Source organism: Zalophus californianus, chromosome 11 (genome assembly GCF_009762305.2).
Source record: "Zalophus californianus isolate mZalCal1 chromosome 11, mZalCal1.pri.v2, whole genome shotgun sequence".
Taxonomy (NCBI): domain Eukaryota; kingdom Metazoa; phylum Chordata; class Mammalia; order Carnivora; family Otariidae; genus Zalophus; species Zalophus californianus.
This window is the reverse complement of record NC_045605.1, coordinates 85,622,438-85,635,789: the sequence shown is the minus strand read 5'-3', so window position 1 is coordinate 85,635,789 and position 13,352 is coordinate 85,622,438. Positions and strand designations below refer to the sequence as shown.

The window sequence follows — 13,352 nt, the reverse complement described above, 5'->3', positions numbered from 1 at the left end:
TATGTATATATGTCTATTTCATTCTCTTACAGCTATATGAAAATTATTAAAGAGTGAATATTTTTTCTCCTAGGATATGAATAATGCCAAATTATTTAGTGATGAAGCTGCTAATATATATGAAAGAGCCATAAGCACTTTATTAAAGAAGAATATGCTTCTTTATTTTGCATATGCAGATTATGAAGAGGTCAGTAACAATATTTAGAACTTTCTTATAATTGGATTTTTTACAGTAGGACTAAATTTTTTTCTGGCTGCTTCTTTGCCAGGCATACTGCTTTTAGTAGAGATGATGCAAAATGAACAGTTATTAGTCCTCAGCTCATTATATATTTATGCTCAAAGCAGGTGCCATTGTGGGGTGCAGCCTCTGGATTCCTCAGAGCTCAAATCCTGCTTGTTTATGAATGTATATTTATATCCACTTCTTCTCTACCACCTTAGAGTCGCATGAAATATGAGAAAGTTCACAGTATATATAACAGACTTCTGGCAATTGAGGATATTGACCCCACCTTGGTGAGTAACATTATGTTTCCTTACCACCTTTGCGGTCAGCTTTAACAAAAATTTTTAATTTACGTACATTAAAATTCACTGGTTTTTTTGTTATAGTTCTGTGAATCTTGACCAGTAACATTGAGTCATGGGACCACCATCACAATTAAGATACAAAACACTTTAATCACCTCACAGAAATTCCCTCATGTGACCCCTTCATAGTCAATTACTGATCTGTTCTCTTCTTTCTTTGTTTTCTTACTATTTTATTTATTTTATTTTAAGTAGACTGCACACCCAGTGTGAGGCTTGAACTCACAACCCTGAGATCAAGAGTTGCATGCTCTAACAACTGAGCGAACCAGGCGCCCCCTCGATTTTTTTTTTTAAATGCAGCAGTATGGGGGCACCTGGGTGGCTCAGATGGTTAAGCGTCTGCCTTTGGCTCAAGTCATGATCTCAGTGTCCTGGGATTGAGCCCCGCATCGGGCTCCCTGCTCAGCGGAGAGCCTGCTTCTCCCTTTCCCTCTGCTGCCACTCTGCCTACTTGTGCTCTATCTCTCTGTCAGATAAATAAATAAAATCTTTAAAAATAAAAATAAAAATAAATAAATGCAGCAGTATGAAGCAGTGGTGCTTTCTTTTAACACCTTCCTTGTGATCATGGTTTAAAGCCATTTATGCCACATAATTGTTGCCTCATAAATATTTCCTTTTAAATAAATGGAAACAAGAGAAGCCAATATTCTGGGAAGGAATTGGACGGGCACTCACTTTATCCTGAATTCTGCTCCATAATAGTGGTTTTCAAAGCCCTGAGTTTCTGTGACAATGCAATGAAGCTCTCTCATCCAGAGGGGAAGTGGACAGGCGAGTGTCTGCAGCTCTAGAGCCTCTGCTTCAAGTCAAATCTATACTGCTTTTTTGTTGGTTTGTGTTGGGATTCCACTGTTCTGATTGCTTGCATTTATTCATCATTTTAAAATTCATTTAGCGAACTGCTCTGTGCACCATGCTAGATTCCAGAAGTATAATGACAAATTAGAGAAAATCCCTTTCCTCAAGGAACTCATAGTTCATTCATCCATTCATCCATCCGTCAAAACTGGGTAACATAGTTTGACATCATCAAAACTGGGCAAATCAGGACTCTACTCTTAGTCCAGAAACATTTGTTTATTGAACTAATATTACATGCTTATCATGTATTGTGCACTCTGTGGTGCTGAGGATAAAATGGCTCATGAATAGTTTACCAGTAAAAGATATATTATATGGTCTTTGGAAAAACAGAGTTAGTAGGCTTTTAAAGCAATAAACCAAGCAAATGTAAAGTTAAACATATATTATTAAAGATGCTTGTATTAAATTAAATCTTGAGTTTCTAGGTGTTGGCATTTATTTATGGGATGTTTTCTAGTAGTTTTACTTTTACTCCCTCCTTAAAACTTAATTGCATATTCTGGAATTAGATAGTAGTAATGATTGTATAGCCTCATGCATATACTAAAAACCATTAAATTGTACACTTTAAAGGGTGAATATTGTGGCATTTGAATTATGTATCAATTTTTAAAAATTTATTTGCATTAAAAAAATTAATTTGCATGCATCTTTACTACCAGAAAAAATTTGCTTGTGGACTTAAATAGAGCACTATCTATAAGCTTACTTTCTGGTATCTTGGGTATTCAAAATTGTTTTCTTATACAGGAAACATACTACTGTAAGAATAAGGTGAGACTGTTTTGGATGCTACAGGAATCACATTCTACCTAATCTGTAGAAAAGAAATCCTTTTTTCTTTTTTTTGCATAGGTATATATCCAATATATGAAATTTGCAAGAAGAGCAGAAGGTATCAAATCTGGAAGAATGATATTTAAAAAAGCAAGAGAAGATACCAGAACCCGCCACCATGTCTATGTTACTGCAGCACTCATGGAGTATTACTGTAGTAAGGTAAGTGCTGAAATAAAATATAAAGGTAAAATAGCTTTTTTCATCTGAGATACATTCATTAAAAGAAAGGTAGTCCTAGTTTCTGTCCTTAAGTTTTAATTGTTCTGTATCATAAAGGAAGTCTAAGTGTATCTGTGTAAAATTATATGGAGCATCATCCAAATCCCCACTGCCTGCTAATTTATGCTTTATTAAACACCTTGGTTTTTAACTCAGCAGTTTTTACTTAATATGATTTTAATTTCCATTTTAATACTTAATGTAACTTGCTTAGGTGTCACAGTTTTAATATTGTTTTGAGTATCTTGTCTGACATTTCATAGAAACCAGTACATTCCTCTCTACTTCTAGGACAAATCTGTTGCCTTTAAGATTTTTGAGCTGGGTCTAAAGAAATATGGAGACATTCCAGAATATGTCTTGGCCTATATTGACTATCTTTCTCACCTCAATGGTAAGTCAGTTGTAGATCTATAATGGTTATGTAATTAATACTAAACCATCAGTATCAATCTCTGAAAATATGTTGCTGGGTTTCTTTCTTTCTCACATGTATTCTAATTCTGTCATCACACTGGAACCAGACACTTAATAGGCACTCAAGAAATATTGGCCTAACAACCATGAATTTGTATTTGAGTAATAGTAGATGCTTTTGACTCTGAAGGATGGTCTTTAATGCCTCATCAGTGAAGTCCCATCACTAGTAGGATAAAGCCACAAATTCAGACTTGGGGAAAAAGAGTTGTTCATGCTCATCTCTGACGCCTCTGGGCAAATCATCTCTTGTTTCCTGGGTGGGGGGTGGAGGAACAGACAACAAATATCTAGCCACCAAACTCAAAGATGCCCAAGTAGTAAAGTGAAATGCTTGGAGGCTGCTGGGGAAGATTTCCAAAAGAAACGTTCTGTTTATTACCATCTTTATTTCTCTATCCTGTTGTAATAATAATGGCCATCCTTTACTAAGATCCGACCTTACACTGGGCACGGAGCTGGGGGATTTATATAACATATATATATATGTGTGTCTCATTTAGTCTAGTTACCCACAGTCTAGTACATGTAATTTCTTGACTAGAAATGATCTGGTATAAAAGTTGGTTTAAGAAAGAAATGTACAATTACGTGCCATGTAAATGAGTTAGATATCACAGCTATATATCAATGCTTTGATATTTTTTATTTATTTATTTATTTTAAAGATTTTATTTATTTGACAGAGAGAGACACAGCAAGAGAGGGAACACAAGCAGGGGGAATGGGAGAGGGAGAAGCAGGCTTCCCGCCGAGCAGGGAGCCCGATGTAGGGCTCGATCCCAGGACCCTGGGATCATGACCCGAGCCGAAGGCAGACGCTTAATGACTGAGCCACCCAGGCGCCCCTGAATGATATTTTTTAAAAATACAGCATTCTTTATGCCTATATAGTAGAAACAACTTAAATACGATTTGGTATTTTAGCTTAATGAGTCTACACTCTGGAAGAGGACTTAACTCCAAAAAATGAGATAATGGAGCATTGAATTACAAAAAATTTTCTCTTATAGAATTAATGTTCCTTGGGCGCCTGGGTGGCTCAGTTGGTTAAGCGTCTGCCTTCGGCTCAGGTCATGATCCCAGGGTCCTTGGATCGAGCCCCATACCAGGCTCCCTGCTCCGTGGGGAGCCTCCTTCTCCCTCTGTCTCTCTTCCTGTCGCTCCCCCTGCTTGTGCTCTCTCTCGGTCAAATAAAATCTTTAAAAAAAAAAAAGAATGTTCCTTAAAAAAAAAATGTTCTCAACAATTGCAAATTATTTTGATTTTTTTTAGAATAGTTACTAGTGTATGTTTTTCCAAAAATGCAGATATCTGATATCAGCCTTATTATTGTCTTCCAAAAATCAGTGTTTACATAGTTCTTTCATTTGTTCATCCATCTACCCATCTTTTCATTTATTCAGTACCTTCGGTTACTAGAGTCTGGGAATATGAAGGCGAATAGGACTCCATTCCTATTCTCAGAGCATTCTTATGGGGGAATCAGATGTGTAAACGTAACTGCATCATCTTTTGGTGCTTAATTGTAGCATAAATTCTGGGGTTAGGTATATAATCTTGTTTCCCATTTCTCATCTGCAGTATGGTCATAAGAATGCCTCTCATAGGATTGTTGAGGATTAGATGAATTTTTGCATGGGTTTGACTTACACATGGAATGTGGTATGCATATTGTAAATGTTATTACTTAGGATGGTGGTGACAATCATGAAAAAAATGTGCTACTATAACAGAGCCTGAATGAGCTACTTTGGAAGCACAGAGAAGAGAGTACAATTTAAGTTCTAGAGCTGTGCTGTGCGGTTGTGATAGCCACTAGACCACTAAGAATTGAGCCCCTGAAATGGGGCTAGGCCAAAATGAGATGTGGTGTAAGTATAAAATACATACCAGATTTCAAAGAGTCAGTACAAAAAATAAAAAAGGTAAAAAAAAGTAAAATACCTTAATTTTCATCTAATTACATGCCAAAATAACTTAGATATCTTGGGTTAAATAAAATATATTAAAATTAATTTCACCTGTTTTTACTCTTAAATGTGGCTAGCAGAAAATTTAAATTATATATGTAGCTTGCATTGTATGTCTGTTGGACAGTGCTGTTCTAGAGGCAACATGAGATGGGTCTTGAAGGATGAACAGTAGTTAGCCAGGAAAAGATAGAGGAAAATGCATTATTCCAGGTAGAGAAGGTGGCATGTAAAGCAGTGGGAAAGTTATGTGGAATGGTAGAAAGTGTGTATGGAGCAAAGCCTGGGTTAAAACAAAAAGAATAAAATACAAGATTTACTTATTTTTTAAAGTATGGTATGTTAAGTTTAAGATGAAAGCCTTGAATATGGTGCCATCTTCTTAGGTTCAACACATTTAATCTCTTGGTTTTACTTTGTGTATGAACATGTAGTAAACACTGAATAACTACCCTGAGGCAATAAAAACCAAGACTCTGCTGGATTTTTTAAAAAACAACTTTATTAAGGTATAGTTTATATACCATAAATGCCCCCATTTAAAATATCCAGTTCAATGATTGTTAGTAAATGTATTGCAGGATTCTTGAATTTTAATAGATCCCTTAGGAAGAAGTGTTATTTTCCCACTTCCAGCTACAGAGGACCTCCCAATACTTAAATTTTAATTGTACCTATACAAGAATTTAAAGTAGTTATATAGAGAGTAGTCCTAGTGCTGCAAAATAAGAAAATCGCCTATATATAAATTTGAGCTTGCCATCCATCACATTCCAGATATCTAAAAAATATCAATCGTGACACAATGGAAGCAGATATATAATTTTTATTATATTTAAAAGGTCAGTGGGGGGCGCCTGGGTGGCTCAGTCGGTTAAGAGGCTGCCTTCAGCTCAGGCCATGATCCCGGGGTCCTGGGATTGAGCCTCACATTGGGCTCCCTGCTCAGCAGGAGCCTGCTTCTCCCTTTGCCTCTCACCCTGCTCACGCTCTCCTTCTCTCTCAAATAGATAAATAAAATCTTAAAAAAAAATCAAAAAGGCCAGTGGATACCTCGCTCAGATATCACAGTTATAAATGGCCTGACATAAATGCAGTATATGCAGGAGGAGGGCTGAACTACAGGTAAAAAGACCTGGCTTCTAGTTCCTGCTGTTACTCAGTAACAGTGAGCCAGATCAACTCAATAATTTTTTGTTTGGTTTTATTGTTGTTGTTGTTTTGGGTTATTTAAGATTTTGTCAGAGAGATCGAAAGAGCACAAGCAGGGGGAGCAGCAGAGGGAGAGGGAGAAGCAGGCTCTCCGTGGAGCAGGGAGCCCGATATGGGGCTTGATCCCAGGACCCTGGGATCATGACCTGAGCCCAAGGCAGACGCTTAATGGACTGGTCCACACAGGCATCCCCAACTCAATTGTTTTGAATCCCAGGTTAACTCATCTATAAAAACTAGGGAAATAGTTACCTTTTTGCAGAGGATTTTTCTGAGAATTAAACGAGATGATGCATGTGTAAATACACGGTTGATTGTAAAATGTAATTTTTCAATATTTAAAATCTTTTTATATATCCTAGAGGACAATAATACCCGAGTTTTGTTTGAACGAGTCTTAACCTCTGGAAGCCTTCCTCCTGAGAAGTCTGGGTAAGCTGTTGGGAAAACTTGTTGGTTGGGTTCCGATGGCAGCTTTAACACTTGAATTGTGATCTGTGGATGAACGTTTGTTTATAAGTTTCAGGAGAAATTTCCCTTCTCTCTTGAAGCTTAATTTACAAATACCTGCCTGTTTAAAATTTTTAAAAAGAATGTATACTGAGAATTGTTTTGAGAGATGTGTTAGCCATTTATTGTTAAATATTTCAATATATCTTCCTAGTTTACCATGCCCTAGAAATTGATATGAACAAATACAAGTTCTGAAAGGTTTACCTTACTCGAGGGCAAAAACTCTTAAATATTGAAAGTTTGTTTGACATATTATATCCCTGGTTTATGCTTTTGACTGTCAGTTTTATCAAACAAAGGAACATGGTATAGTGGTAGAGTGGAAATAGTAAGGCTTTGGAGTCTTGGGTTCAATTTCCAGCTCAGCTGATTAGATTATACCCTGGATACATTTCATAACCTTCCCAAACCTTATCTCATCGACTAATAGTAGTATCTGCCACTGTAGGCTTTTTGTGATAGTCCTATTCCTGGTATGCAGTAGGCATTCTGTGTGTTACTTTAATACAAAGGTGTTTAGTGACATTTAAGTAGAGTCTCAGAAAATTAATTTTGGCTGTTACAACAGTTCTTAGGCACAAATATGTCCCAAATAATCCATGTTAATAAGAAAAAAAAATCATTAGGTTTTAGAATATATTTTTATTCATACATTGAGTGAAGAATGTATTCTACATAATAATTCATGCCCCTAAACAAAATGGTGAAGCCACATTATTCAGGAGAAACTGGACGTCTGGGTATGTTCCTTTTCAGCTCTTCCACCTAGAGTTTACCTGTCTCTTAACACAAGGGGATAGGAAGATGTGCTAAATAAATAAAATCTCAAAAAGAGGCGTAAATACACAGGAGTGCAGGTTGAAGTATTAGATCTATAACTTACTTTCAAATACTTAAGCAAAAGCAAGATGAGGCAAATATGGCAAAATATTAACAATGATTAAATCTAGGTAATGATGATGATCTATAGGTATTTGTTACTGTCCTGTAGTCTGGAAATCTTAATTAAAAAAAGAGCTTTTTCTAACTAAAAAAGGGGAGGAGGGAACTTCAGGCTTTTTTTTTGTAAATGTACTCCCTCTTCCAAACCCAGAATAATTAAGTACTGATTGTATTTATTACAGAGAAATCTGGGCCCGATTTCTAGCTTTCGAAAGTAACATTGGTGATCTAGCTAGCATACTCAAAGTGGAGAAAAGACGGTTTACAGCATTCAAAGAAGAGTATGAAGGCAAAGAAACAGCTCTATTGGTGGACAGATATAAGTTCATGGACTTATATCCTTGCTCGGCAAGTGAACTAAAAGCGCTTGGTTATAAGGTATGTACTTAGGATCAAGAGGTGTGTAGTGTCCCTACTTTTCCTGTGTTTTAGAATAGTTTATGGATACACATCCCTCTAAAGCAAATTCTGAAACAGAAATTAGTTTTAGAATAGATTTTCAGAAAACAGGAAAAAAGTTCAGGGATTTTCCTTGTTTATGTAACATTGAGTATCAAAAGTACTGAACAAAATGAGAGAGATTTAACACTTTCAGCCTTCCCCTGAAATTGCCAATGCCCTGTATCTTGTCTGGTGGGCACATGAAGGAAGAAAAAATGTAATTTTAGGTATTACGTTTTTTTCTAATAGTTCTTAAAACTCATGAACGTGTTTTGACAGATCTTAAACCAAATGTAGCTCCTGTAGGTATAATGAAGAAACCTCACAGCTTGTTAAGCAGTCCATAAAGTTCCTGAAGGGATTTGTATCTTAACACAGTACTTCAGGGGGCTCTTGAGGAAATGAGCTTATCTGGGAATGGAACTCCTCTATATAGACAACTGTATCCTAAGAAATCTGGCCCCTGAACCTGTTCAGGCCAGGGGGAAAGATTAATGTTCATGCAGCTCCAGAAATAGCCCTTGCTGAGAAAAACATTGTTCTATCATTTCTTGATTTTTTTTTTCCTGTGTCATGAAAACAAAGACCAAGATAGAAATCCAAAGGGAAGCGAATACCCACAAGATCCTAGATTGGGTCCCTTTAAGCCAACCAGCATTAGGATGCTCTTGACCATCATTCTCTTCAGCAGTGTCTTTGGGCCTGCGTCTTGCTGGTCTGGTGTGTGAACCAAATTTACATGTTTGGAGAAAATGACCCATAATTGAGCTTCAGACCTTTTCGCTGATGGAAGCCCCAGTTCCATGCCAGTCCCATCTTCCTATTCTGTAACTAGGGGTGACTGCTCAGGGGTCAGAAAGGTCAGCTTCTAGTTTAACTTCTCAAGGAAAAGCAAAAGATCTTTAAGACCACTATGTGAAGTTAGCAAGGACTATTTCAACTTCGTCAAGATGAAAATGGAAATTAATGAAAATAGAGCTCTTACTATTTCCAAGTTGAACTATTTTTAAGATTTATTTATTTATTTGAGAGAGAGAGAGAGAGAGAGCACATGAGAGGGGGGAGGGTCAGAGGGAGAAGCAGACTCCCTGCTGAGTAGGGAGCCTGATGCGGGACTTGATCCCGGGACTCCAGGATCATGACCTGAGCCAAAGGCAGTCGCTTAACCAACTGAGCCACCCAGACACCCAAGTTGAACTAGTTCTTCAATATGAATTCTCCATCTTCTATTTCTATTTCAACTCTTTCATTTTGGGGGAGAAGGATTAAATATACTCCCATGTGTACATAATGTGATAAGGGAAGAGAAAAAAGCCATTCCCAATGGGCCTACTCACTGAGATTTGCCACCAACTGCATATGAGCAAATTTTGAGAAAGTGAAATGTTCTTCTATGTCGATGATGGCAAAGGGGGCTCTTTTGGTTCCGGACAGGCAGGCTGACACCAGCACCTGCAGCACAAGAACTTCTCTGGGGAGGGGCCCCATTAATAGGTGACCATATTGTCTCTTTTGACCGGTCTTGGAGAACTGTTCTCAGCCCTGGTGGGTCACTGCTGATAAACTAAAAAGAGAGTGGTGGGTGGGTTTGTGGTCAGAGGCTGGTGCTTCCAGTCCTTTCTCTACTTTTTAGCTCTATGACCTTGGAAATATTAGAACCTTTTCGAGCTTCAGTTCCTTCTATAAAATGGAGAGGTTACTATTTGCCTCATCAAAGAGGGAATAAATGGTGAAAACTGGACAAAGGGTGGCTGCTCAATATAGATCCTTTCTTCCCTGTAACTATGTTGGGGATAATTTTTTATTTCATTAACAAAATTGTATTAAAGTGATTATTTTAGTTTTCATGAAGTAGGGCTTCACTTAAATTGATATTGTTCTAGTGGAAGGGAAGGGTCAGAAAAATATCTAAAATTGTAGATTTTCTCACAAATTGCCCCACTCGCTACCTGGTGCCCAGTCAGGTGTTTATTCAAAAAAGCCTGCAAATGTCCTACCCAGCAGCACTGAGTCAAACAATTCCTGCAGGGTTAGGGTAAGGTTATGAAACACCACATCTCCAGAGCCTTGGTAGCTTTCCTTGTTGAGTGTTTAACAGTCTTTACCGTCACATTCTAACTTATCCCTCTCAGTTCTCTGTCTGTGGTTTTAACCCAGTTATTCAGTGTATCCTCAAGATTGTAGAATTGCACAATTATACTTCAAGTCCCTTTTTCAGGTTTAGGATTCTTCTGTTCTGCATTTTCAGGATGTCTCCCGTGCTAAGCTAGCAGCTATAATTCCAGACCCAGTTGTAGCTCCTTCTATAGTGCCTGTTCTGAAAGATGAAGTGGATAGAAAACCAGAATACCCTAAACCAGACACTCAGCAGATGATTCCATTTCAGCCACGACATTTAGCACGTAAGCCATGACTTTAGATCCAGTACTGAGACCTCTGTTTGTTGATTTAAATCCAGAGGTGGGGGGGAGTGATGTGACCTTTCCCTTGCAGGTTAATTATTAGACTCAGGGTCACTATGACAAGTGACTTGGCTGTAATCTTTGAAGCAAGAGGAGTTAAGAATGTCTTTAAAAACAAAAATACCCTTAACGATCCAGATTCTAGTAACCCGTTTGGGCAGAAATGCTGCTCCATACAAATTACCTGTACAACTGGACACTCACTTCGGTGACGCTGTTTGGTATTATTTACACTTACTAATGGGTAGCGGCCCTTCTAGATCCTATTTGAACAAGGCCCTTATGATTAAACATGCTGTTGAGTAACTGACTTTAAAAAGGATTGCCGAACACATGATTTATGAGGCTTAGAAATGGTGTTTGACAAAAACTGAAGTTCTGCCACTGGGTTGTTTACTTTTCTGCCTCCCAGCGGCCATGGGGGTGAGACGGGCCTGTCTCCTCCACTTTAGTTGGCCAAACATGTATAGCAGTAAAAGCAAGTTAAAATGTCCAGAACAAAGCAACACTTAGAACTCTCTATATAAACTACTTCTATTTTAGCTCTGTCTAGAAATTCTTCCATCCTGTCTGATCCCCCCTTCTCCTTGTGTCACAGCACCCGGCTTACACCCTGTTCCTGGGGGTGTGTTCCCAGTGCCACCTGCAGCCGTCGTTCTAATGAAACTCCTCCCTCCTCCCATCTGCTTCCAGGTTTGTTTACTCTTATTTTCTTGATAATACTTGCTCTATGGGTTATAATAATCATGCGCTTTTTCGTGTCTCACGGAAAATGTAAAGTAGTGCGATTTTAACTTGTCAGATTATTGGAGATTAAAATTTATTTGTGTCAAAATAGGGTCCTTTTGTACAAGTGGATGAACTGATGGAAATTTTCCGAAGATGCAAGATACCAAATAGTAAGTGACGAAAGCCCCGCTTTAGGGCCGAATTCACGTGGTCTCCTAGGCAGGTGATTGTTATTCTTTGCCACTGAAGTTCCCAAATCCAGCTAGCCATCTTGCAGTACAATGAAACCTCAGAGCAGTCAAACCCTCTTTGGTACAGAGAGGCTAGTTCACATTCTAATGCCACTGAGTGAAACATCACAAAAGCGGATCTTTTCTATCATGGGAACACGAACTAGGACACTGGGCTTCTGAAAGTCATTTTAAGAGCCACTTTGATCTTTTCCTTTAATTATGTAGTATCACTCGTGCCCTCCCTTGCTCTGCCAATAGTAGGCTCTGCAGTCAACCACAAAGTGTCCCTAGTAGCGCGTGCAGTCTCTCTCCCCGGGGCAGACCCTGCAGCCCCCCCCCCCCCGCCCCAGGCCTCCCCCCACCAACAGTCCTTCCTTTCTGTGTGGTTTGCGCAGCTGTTGAGGAAGCTGTGCGGATCATCACAGGCGGCGCCCCGGAGCTGGCCGTTGAGGGCAACGGCCCAGTGGAGAGCAACGCCGTACTCACCAAGGCGGTCAAGAGGCCCAACGAGGATTCCGATGATGATGAAGAAAAGGGAGCTGTCGTTCCCCCCGTTCATGACATCTACAGAGCGCGGCAGCAGAAGCGAATTCGGTGAAGCGGGCCTTGGCCGGCCTCTGGAAGAAAACTCCTCCAGGATTCCGTTCTTGCCTCTTAAGTCATATGTTTAAAAGAGACAATGCTTTGTTACAAGGTTCTTGGAAACAAAGTTGTATTGTCATTGGTGCCTCTATCATATGGTTCTTGAGAAAAAAACAACCAACCTGTGTGAATTTTAGAACATGGAACAGACCTGTGCTCTAAGCAAAACTAGGTTTTCAAAAATGTGAGAACAGCACAAAATGGCAGAACCACGTTTTGTTCCCTCTTCAAGGGGGTCTTGTATGTGCCGCTTGAAGATTTGTGAGTTTTCAACAGTTTTATTTTAAAAACTGGATGGCTTATGATTGTAAAGCATTTTATCACATTTTCTGAAAAAGTTCTCAGTTTGCTTATGTAGAGTCCTGCCTTATTGTTTGTTTTTATTTATGGCAGAATGTATGGAATCGGTTTTGTAGTTTAAAATTTTAAAACAATCCTTTAAAAAAATAAAAGGATCTCAAAAATGTCATGCCTCCTGCTGCTTCCATTCAGAATTTATTTAAAATAACTACTTACTTTATTCAGCCAATACCATTTAAAAATAAATGCCAATTCAAATAAGTCATTTCGTATTTACTCCATGTATACTTACCTACTTGCCCTCTCCTGCTCTCAGTACAAACTGAAAACATATATTGTTCTGAAGGCTATATAAACAGAAACCCACCTTGATGAAAAGTGCCACTGAGCAGCCACTGTGTATTATAAGTGTTCCTACTGCATTTATTTCTAAGATGTTTTTCCCCTGAATGTTATTTGATCTTTAAACACAAAAAGGATTGTTGGGAGAAACCATTTTCTAATGTTCTGCTATAGATATTATATGAATTTTTAGATTTTAACATGATTCTGAGTATTTGATCATTCCTTTTGTAGACACAGTTGATCAAGTAGCATGATGTTAGAAATCTGCACTTTTGGAACTCTAATGTGCAGACACTCACAGCCAGTCCCACTTGTCCAGGAACTCTCCTATATCCGTAGTGCCAGACTCAGAAATTTTCAAAAGGTATCCATATTTTTCCTTCTTATAAAAGCAATGACATTTTCTAGAGAATTCTAGAACCAGGTAAGATGTAAGGACTCTTAAGTCCTTCCTGAACAACATCAGTCAAACTCTAGCCTTTAGCACTGAATTTCAAGTAAGAGGTTTTATCTATGCTGCCACATCTCGTAAAGTAAAAGGTTGTAGCTACCTAGTA

At 38.4% G+C, this 13,352-nt stretch overlaps 2 protein-coding genes across 6 annotated transcripts in view; one reads left to right on the top strand and one right to left on the bottom strand.

Moving 5' to 3' along the window:
- Window positions 1-12,772, top strand: part of CSTF3 (cleavage stimulation factor subunit 3) — a 69,579-nt gene extending 56,807 nt beyond the window's left edge. The window contains exons 12-21 of the mRNA XM_027581442.2: window positions 74-190; window positions 448-522; window positions 2,323-2,466; window positions 2,818-2,920; window positions 6,551-6,620; window positions 7,826-8,021; window positions 10,333-10,486; window positions 11,145-11,239; window positions 11,385-11,445; window positions 11,904-12,772. Coding sequence (XP_027437243.1) covers window positions 74-190; window positions 448-522; window positions 2,323-2,466; window positions 2,818-2,920; window positions 6,551-6,620; window positions 7,826-8,021; window positions 10,333-10,486; window positions 11,145-11,239; window positions 11,385-11,445; window positions 11,904-12,106 — 1,218 coding nt within the window. The 3' untranslated portion in view covers window positions 12,107-12,772. The remainder of the gene's footprint in view (window positions 1-73; window positions 191-447; window positions 523-2,322; window positions 2,467-2,817; window positions 2,921-6,550; window positions 6,621-7,825; window positions 8,022-10,332; window positions 10,487-11,144; window positions 11,240-11,384; window positions 11,446-11,903) is intronic.
- The window catches only part of TCP11L1 (t-complex 11 like 1), a 40,822-nt gene continuing 38,819 nt past the window's right edge, over window positions 11,350-13,352 (bottom strand). For all 5 annotated transcript variants that reach the window (XM_027581449.2, XM_027581443.2, XM_027581445.2 and 2 more), the window contains one exon: window positions 11,350-12,161. In XM_027581449.2, the coding sequence (XP_027437250.1) occupies window positions 12,073-12,161 (89 nt within the window). In that variant the 3' untranslated portion in view covers window positions 11,350-12,072. The remainder of the gene's footprint in view (window positions 12,162-13,352) is intronic.